The sequence below is a fragment of the Myotis davidii genome, unplaced genomic scaffold, assembly GCF_000327345.1.
Source record: "Myotis davidii unplaced genomic scaffold, ASM32734v1 scaffold1446, whole genome shotgun sequence".
NCBI classification, from domain to species: domain Eukaryota; kingdom Metazoa; phylum Chordata; class Mammalia; order Chiroptera; family Vespertilionidae; genus Myotis; species Myotis davidii.
The window spans coordinates 345923-354884 of NW_006296803.1; the positions used below are offsets into that span (position 1 = coordinate 345923).

At 42.2% G+C, this 8962-nt stretch overlaps 1 protein-coding gene across 1 annotated transcript in view; it reads left to right on the forward strand.

The window, feature by feature from the left end:
• Positions 1-8962, forward strand: part of ADAMTS2 (ADAM metallopeptidase with thrombospondin type 1 motif 2) — a 204994-nt gene that overhangs the window by 106479 nt on the left and 89553 nt on the right. Inside the window, exon 5 of the mRNA XM_015569666.1 lies at positions 2859-3015. Within this exon, the coding sequence (XP_015425152.1) occupies positions 2859-3015 (157 nt within the window). The remainder of the gene's footprint in view (positions 1-2858; positions 3016-8962) is intronic.

Genomic DNA, 8962 nt, shown 5'->3' on the forward strand with positions numbered 1-8962 from the left:
GCATACACCCAGCAGCGCTGCTGATGCCTGAACGGTATGTGGAATGAAGTGGGCGGGCATCGGGAGGCCACTATGGCACAGGGCAAGCACTATGGGCAGTCTATCTGAAGTGTACCTGGCGTATAAGACGACCCCCGACTTGGAGGCATATTTTTCAGGGCCAAAAAATCGTCTTGTACGCCGGCAAATACGGTACCCCTTTCTAGTGGTTGGGCGGGGCAGTTAGTTCAATTGTCTGAGACATGGTTCCTCATTCTGAAAACAGGAAAATGACAGCACCTATATATTAGGACAGTTTTATGGTTTAAATTAGATGATGCATGTAAACTTGGAACCCTGTAATCAGCTCATAGTGACCCTGGTACAGGACCCCACAGCTGCCCCCAGCCCAGGATGCAGACATATCCCATCCACTGGACAGCTGTGCCTTAGCTCCCTCTGGGGAGGGCTGGTGGTCTATGAGTTCCATGATGATTCCTTGGCCATCCCCTTTCTGAGCTCACACATGGTCTCCAGCCCAGCACAAGTGGGAATAGGCTCAGTCTCTCAGAGAAGCTTTCTTAGAGCCCATGTAGAGTAGAGAGGAGAAGGCAGCCAGAAGACAGAGGCCATTGGGCAGGGAGAAATGCAGCTGCCACAAGCAGATCCCTCAGCCTCTCTGTCATTTCTGAAGGAGAAATAGATGAGTCTCCTATCCTGGCTCAGAGGAGAGCCACTGCTCATATGCTGTGATACCTGGCAGGGCACGGAATGGCAGGACCTGAGGTACCCCAGAGAGGGTGGCCCATCTGAGGACTACATGGGTGCAAGCAGGTCGCAGAAGAATAGAAGGTTGGGTCGGGGCACTATAGCCCAAGTGACCCAAGTAGTTTAGACCTCCCTCCTGGGCCCCAGGCCTGCCCGGCTGCCCCCTGTCTCTGGACACCTCTGTGAGGAACCTTTGAAGCATGTGAGAAGATCAGGGAGTAGTGTTCAGGAAGTGGGACAAGTAGGTCAAAGAAAGGTAGGGTCTGGGCTACAGGAGGCAGGATCTCATGGGTTTTTGTTTGGGGACTGCCACCAGGCTAAGCAAAGCTACTTGAGCCTTTTGAACCTCTGCTCCACTGACCTAACTTGAGTCTCAGGCCAGCTCTGAGGAGTGGACAGAGCACCTGGACTGATCACCCATAAGCTGCCTCCCGAGAAGTGGGAGAGCTCCACAAAATAAAGCTCCTCCTGAGCGAGCAAGCTGGGCCCAAAAAGACCATCCCATTACTGTGTCCCTCAGCACTGCAGACCCCATCCCTACCCTGCTAGTTTTCGGTCCTCCCCCATGCCTCCCGCAAAGGCCCCATGGCCAGAAAACTTCCTTCTTGTTCTTGCACTACTCCGGTCTGTGACTTACTTCACTAGGATCCAATATAGCTTTTTATAAGTTTCATCTCCCAGGTACATTTGGCTCTGTGCATGGGACCTGGGAACTGTTCTGCCATCTTGTAAGTCACTGACTTAGATGACACATGAGACTCCTAGCAATGACCAGCCCCTCCCTGGCCCTGGATTATTCTTTCTTCTGTGAAACATCCTGACTTATCAGCAATACCCTGGACCTCATCCACACAAGGAGAGATGTGTGGCTATGCTTGATGGACATATTTATGGGAGAAAAGAAACAGAATGCCAGGACATGTCCACCAAGGAGTGCATATCACTCTACTTTACAAACAGATGTATTTAAAGAGAGATGAAGCAGCCCTGGCCAAATAGCTCACTTGGTTAGAGCTTTGTCCCAGGACGCCAAGGTTGTGGGTTTGATACATGGCCAGCGCACATATAAGAAGCAACCAATGAATTCATAAATAAGTGGAACAACAAACCAACGTTTCTCCCTCTTCCCCCCTCTCTCTCTCTCTAAAATCAATCAACAAATCTTTTCTAAAAAGAAGAGGAAAAGAACATGCCCAGGACTCTTATCTTGGAGGAAAGCACTGTGATGATGGGAGTGTGTGGTGAAAGCAGAAACGGAAATGCCGTGAGGACTGAGAGAGCAAGGGCAGCATGCTGCCTGTAGTAGCCTCCCTTCTGAGAGGCTGTGCATTTTTCTTAGGGAAGCAGTCTAGGCCAGGGGATTGAACACAGACTTTGGTTTTGGGCTTCCTGGGTTGGGATCTCAACTCTGCTTTCTAGCTGTGTGACCTGAGGGAAGTTACTTGACTTCTCCCAGCCGCAGTTTCCTCATCTCAAGCTGACTGTGAAGCCTGAATAGCAATGCCACTGTGCAGAGTGTGGCTAGCCATGGGCACCACAAAAACGGCATGTGACTGCTCTTCTCTGTGGCTCCTAAGGGAATCGGCTCTGTGCCCCTGTTCTTTATGGGGCTTCTTTGCTGTAATCTGCTGTAGCTTTCCCCCTCTCTTGTGTCATTTTCTGTAAATGTCTTCAAACATAGGGTTCTCTCCCCTTCTATGGGCTGGCGCACCACATTGGAATTTCTTTCCCCCCTGCCCTGAACCCTTCCCAAGTTGTGAGTTTTTCAGGGTACAGTCCACATGGCATTTGCCTCCTGTCCAAAGCCTGCACACAGTAGGTGCCTGATAGAATGCAGGGAGCTCTGTAAATGGGGTGGGCTGAATGGACCTATTTGAGGCCCTGAAAACTCACATCTCACCTGAAAACTGCACAGTGACTTTGTGTGGAAACTCACTGGGAAGCCAAGAATGGAATCAAGTGGAAAGCAAGTCCTGAGAGGACTGAGCAGGGGCCACTGTGCCACCTGGACCAGGCCCCCAATGGCAGGGGTCTGTCAACACTATGGCCTGCCCAGCCCCCCAGTTAGTCCACAAAACACTAACCCCTCTTCCATCTCTCCTTCCCTACAGTCCATGAGCCTTATTGAGATTGGAAACCCTTCTCAAAGCCTGGAGAATGTCTGCCGGTGGGCTTATCTCCAGCAGAAGCCGGACACAGACCACGATGAATACCATGATCACGCCATCTTCCTCACACGGCAAGACTTTGGGCCTTCAGGCATGCAAGGTGAGGTTTCTCGTACAATGGTTCAGAAAGGAAGGAGGCTGAGTATGAGCCACTGGCCTTACAGGGGTCCTAGAAACCTTGGCCCAGGCCAGGAAAGGTTGTCAGGGCAGGGGGCTGTGGCCACCTATGCCCTGGAAGAGCATAGGTCAGGGCTGATGAGCCCTGGCTCTCAAAAACCACCATTTCCCCCAGGAAACCTCATGCCCAGGGGAAACATTGAAGATCAGAGGTGGTGAAGTGGGCAGAGTCTAGGGCTAGCACCTGAGACATCAGATAGGATCTGAGACTGAGTTTCAGAATTGTTGGTTGCCCCCATAAAAAAAAAAATTGAAAAAGATTTCAACCATTGCAATTTTACAGATTTTACTTTAAAATTCAAACTATGTAAAACTGACAGATCTAAAAGAAGAAATTGACAAGTCTACCATCATAGTCAAAGATTTTAATGTATTTTACTTAGTAATAGAAAAAACAACAGGTAAGAAAATTACTAAGGATACAGAAGATTTGAATTTAAAAAGTTGATATATATAGAAAACTGCACCAAACTACTTGAGAATACCCAATCTTTATGAGCACACATGAAAACAGATCCAAACAGGCTATGCTGGGTCATAGGACAGTCTCAACAAAATGCAAAAGATCAAAATCATACAGAGTATGTTCCCTGATGAGACTGGAAAAGAAAGATAACTTGAAAACTTATGCATGCCTGGAAGTTAAATAATATACTCATAAATAATTCATAGTTCAAAGAAGTAACATTAGAAATTAGAATATATTTTTAAACTGAATGGCAATGACAATCTGACATGAAAACTTGTGGATGTAACTAACACAATTATTAGATTGAAGTTTGTAGCCTTAAGGAATTTATTAGAAGAAAAAGGCTGAAAAATTAATCATAGAAATATCTATGTCAAGAAATTTGAAAAAGAACATCAAGATAAACTCTACAAGTTATAAAGAGTTAAAATTAAAAACAATAGTGCAGTAGAGAAAATAAATAAAACCAAAATTTGCTTGTTTGAAAAACATGGATTAAAACAGAAGAGCCCTTGCAGCCACTGTGGAGAACAGTATGGAGTTTCCTCAAAAAACTAAAAATGGAACTTCCATTTGACCCAGTGATCCCACTTCTAGGAACATATCCCAAGAAACCAGAAACACCAATCAGAAAGGATATATGCATCCCTATGTTCATAGCAGCACAATTTACCATAGCTAAGATTTGGAATCAGCCTAAGTGCCCATCAGCAGATGAATAGATTAAAAAACTTCGGCACATCTACACAATGGAATACTATGCTGCTGTAAAAAGGAAGAAACTCCTACCACTTGCAACAGCATGGATAAAGCTGGAGAGCATTATGCTAAGTGAAATAAGTCAGTCAGAGAAAGATAAATATCACATTTATCTCATTTGTGGATTATAATGAACAACGTAAACCAATAAACCAAAACAGATGTAGAGAAAGAGAAGCATTGATCAGATGTTCAAAACTTGGAGGGAAAGCAGGGGAGGGTGAGAGTGAGGGAGAGAGATCAACCAAAGGACTTATATGCATGCATATAAGCATAAGTGATGGATGTGGACAACAGGGGGTGAGGGTGAGGGCAGGATTGGGGGGATGAGAGGACATTGGGGGGATAAGGACACATTTGTAATATCTTATTCAATAAAGGAAAAAAATTTTATTTAAAAAAATAAAAACAGAAGAACCTTTATCAATACTAATTTTTAAAAAGAAAAAATTAAAATTTACTAAAATCACAAATGTAAAAGGACAGCATTATAAATTTTACTTTAAAAAGATAATGAGAATGTATTTTGAACAGCTTTGTATCAATAAATTTGTCAATTTAGATAAAAGGTACAAATTACTTGACAAAACAAAATCTGAGAAAAAAATAGAAAATATGAATATTCATGTCAATTAAAGATGTTAACTCCTGGATTTGATAGCTTGACCCAAGAATTCTTTATAAGTTCTAATGAAGAATCATACCAATCTTATACAAACTCCCACACAATGAAAAAAGAAGGAACATTGTTCCAACTTCTAGGAGGCCTGCTAACATTGAAACCAAAATCTAAGGACATTATAAGAACAAATGTATAGGTCAGTCTCTCTCATGAATATAGATACAAAATCTCAAACAAAATATTAGCAAATCAAATTTGGTGCTATATTTTTAAAAAGTTGTATGTCACAATAAATTTCAATGTATTCTAAAAATGTAATGTTGGTTTAACATTTGAAAATCAATCATTGTAATTTATCACATTAACAGAATAAAGGAGAAAAATTTATAGGATAATCTCAATTGATCCAGAAAAAGTATTTGACAACTATAAAGATCCACTTATGATCAAATGTCCTGTTGAATTAGGACTAGAAGAACTTTCTTAATGTGGTAATGGATATTCCCCCCCCTCAAAAAAAATTATAATAAGCATCATATATAATGGTGACATGTTGAAAACATTTCTCTTAGATTGAGAAAGGTCAAGAATGCTTGCTATCACCACTTTTCTTCAATGTTGTAGTGGAGGTCCAAGGCACTGAAATAAGACAATGAAAAAAATAAAAATATAAGTGTCAGAAAGGAAAAAAATCACTGACTCTTATTTGAAAATGATTTACTTGTGTGCATAGAAATTCCAAAAGAATATACAAATTAATTATTAAAATTATTAACTAATTTTTATAACATCCTATCTAATAAAAGAGTAATATGCAAATTGACCATCACTCCAACACACAAGATGCCGCCCCCATGTGGTCAAAGATTGCTGCCCCCATATGGACACAAGATGGTCACCACAAGATGGCCAGCACATGAGGGCAGTTGGGGGGAACCAGGCCTGCAGGGGAGGGCAGTTGGGGGTGACCAGGCCAGCAGGGGAGGCCAGTTAGAGGCAATCAGGCCTGCAGGGGAGGCCAGTTAGGGGCAATTGGGCCAGCAAGGGAGGGAAGTTAAGGCTGACTGGGCCAGCAGGGGAGGGCAGTTGGGGGTGACCAGGCCAGTAGGGGAGGACAGTTGGGGGTGACCAGGCTGGCAAGGGAGGGCAGCTGGGGGCAACCAGTCCAGCAGGGGAGGGCAGTTAGGGGCAATTGGGCTGGAAGGGGAGCAGGTAGGCATCTATCAGGCTGGCAGGGGAGTGGTTAGGGGGTGATCCCAGAAGCCAGAGAGAATATTGATGAGAACTGCGATCATGTTATGTACTGCTTTTTATAATCAGGGCAAAAAAATGTGGCTGCCCATACAACAGCAAGATGCCTTTCACCTGTATGAAAAGTATGGTCACTGGTGCAAGTCAGCAGTCCTGGATTGTGAGAGGGATGTCCGACTACCTGTTTAGGCCCAACCCCAGAGGGGTCCCAGATAGGAGAGGGTGCAGGCTGGGCTGAGTGACACATACCCCATGCACAAATTTCGTGCACCGGGCCTCTAGTGTCACTATATAAAAATCAATTGAATATCTGTATTCTAACAACAAACAAATTAAAAGTTAGTACCACTTACAATAGAATAAAAAGCAGCAAATACCTAGGATTATGTCTTAAGAAAATATGTCCAAGACCTCGAGCAGAAAACTGAAAGACATGTTGACAGATATTATAAAAGATTTAATCAATAAAGGGGTATACCGTGCTTATGGATGGGGAGACTCACTATTGCACAGATATGAATTTCTCCAAATTGCTCTATAGGTTGATGCTGCTGTGCTCATTTCCAGCAGGATATTTTGAGGGTATTGAAAGTTGATTCTGTGTTCATACGGAAATGCAGTGGGTCAAGAACAATTGAAGAAAATGATCAAAGTACTCCATACTTATAAGAATAAATTAGTTAAAGACTGTAAGTTTGATGCAAGGATTGACAAATATGTCATTAGAACAGAACAGAGTGGAGAGTTGAACTTAAGCACAAACACTTGCTTTATTGCAAAGGTGGCACTGCAAGGTAGAGGAGAATAATGGTCTTTTAACAAATGGTATTAGGTCAATTGACTATCCAAATTGGAGGAAAATTTAAGCTGACACACATTCTTTGTATACAAACATCATATTTGTGGATATTCTAGATCTTAGTGTATTTTAGATCTACATATGAAAGGTGAAATAATAATACTTATAGAAAATAATATAGAATATTTCCATATTTTGGGAGTAAGAGCAGATTTCTTTAAAAAGAGATAAAAAGCACTAAACACAATGGAATATATAAATAGTACCACATTAACATTAAAAACTTTAGTTCATTAAAGATACCTAGGAATAAACTTAACTAAGGAAGTAAAAGACCTGTACTCAGAAAACTACAGGACATTGAAAAAAGAGATAGAGGAAGATATAGACAAATGGAAGAATATACCGTGTTCATGGATTGATAGAATCAACATCATTAAAATGTCCATACTACCCAAAGCAGTCTATAGATTCAGTGCAATACCCATTAAGATGCCAATGGAATATTTCACAGACCTAGAATGAACTCTCCAAAAATTCATATGGAATTTTTAAAAGACCCCAAATAGTCACTGCAATCTTGAGAAAGAAGAACAAAGTTGGACGGATCACAATACCAGATGTTAAGCTATATTACAAAGCCACTGTTCTCAAAACTGCCTTGTACTGGCATAAGAACAGGCATATAGACCAAAAGAACAGAACAGAGATCCCAGAAATTGACCCAAGCCATTATGCTCAATTAATATTTGACAAAGGAGGCAAGAGCATACAATGTAGTCAAGACAGACTCTTCAATAAATGGTGTTGGGAAAATTGGACACATACATGCAAAAAAAATGAAACTAGACCACCAACTTACACCATACACAAAAATAAATTCAAAATGGATAAAGGACTTAAATTTAAGATGGGAAACCATAAAATCTTAGGGGCATCCATAGGCAGCAAAATATAAGACATATGTCATAGCGATAGTTTACTGATACAGCTCCTATGATAATGGAAACTAAGGAGAAAATAAACAAATGGGACTACATCAAAATAGAAAGCTTCTGCACAGGAAAAGAAACAGTCAGCAAAAGAACAAGAAAGCCCACTGCATGGAAAAACACATTTGCCAATGTTATAATCTCCAAAATTCATAGGTAACTCATACATCTTACAGAAACGAAGATAAACAATCCAATCAAAAAATGGGCAAAGGGCATAAATAGACACCTTGCAAAAGTTTACATACAGAAGGGCAAGAGACATATGAAAACATGCTCTAAGTCACTAAACATCCAAGAGATGCAAATCAAAATGACAATGAGATACCATCTCACACCTGTCAGAATGGCTGTCATCAACAAATCAATAAATGGCAAGTGCTGGTGAGGATGCAGAGAAAAAGGAACCCTCTTGCACTGCTGGTGGGAATTCATAATGGTGCAGCCATGATGGAAAACAGTATGGAGGTTCCTCAAAAAAAAGTAGAACTACCATATGATCCAGAAATTCTACTTCCGGGTATATATCCAAAGAAATGAAAACAGAATATCGAAATAATATCTGCACTGTTATGTTAAAAGACAAAATGGACATCATTCACAACCACAGGAAGGCTGGCTGAGTGGAAATTCTACAACTAGAAGGAAAGAGAAAAGCACACTGAGACTCAGAGGAGGTGCGGAAGTAAAGTGCAGAGGTACGGAGGGGCACGCAGAAAGGGCTGTCAACTGAGGGCACGGTTGTCTTTTTCTGAACTCCAGTTCTGGGCGAGTCTCTGGGGACACAGGCTCATACTGGGAGAAACTGGACTGTCTCGCATCCGGGGGAACTCGAGGGCGGCTTTCTCTCAGAGGAGCTTGCAGTGATTACCGCAGGACACTGAGACCCAGGACCTCTTAGGGCAGGGCTGAGGATCAACCATAGCTGTTTGCTCTGCCCTGTTTATTCCCTGAGACCCCGCCCCACCCAAGCTGTAT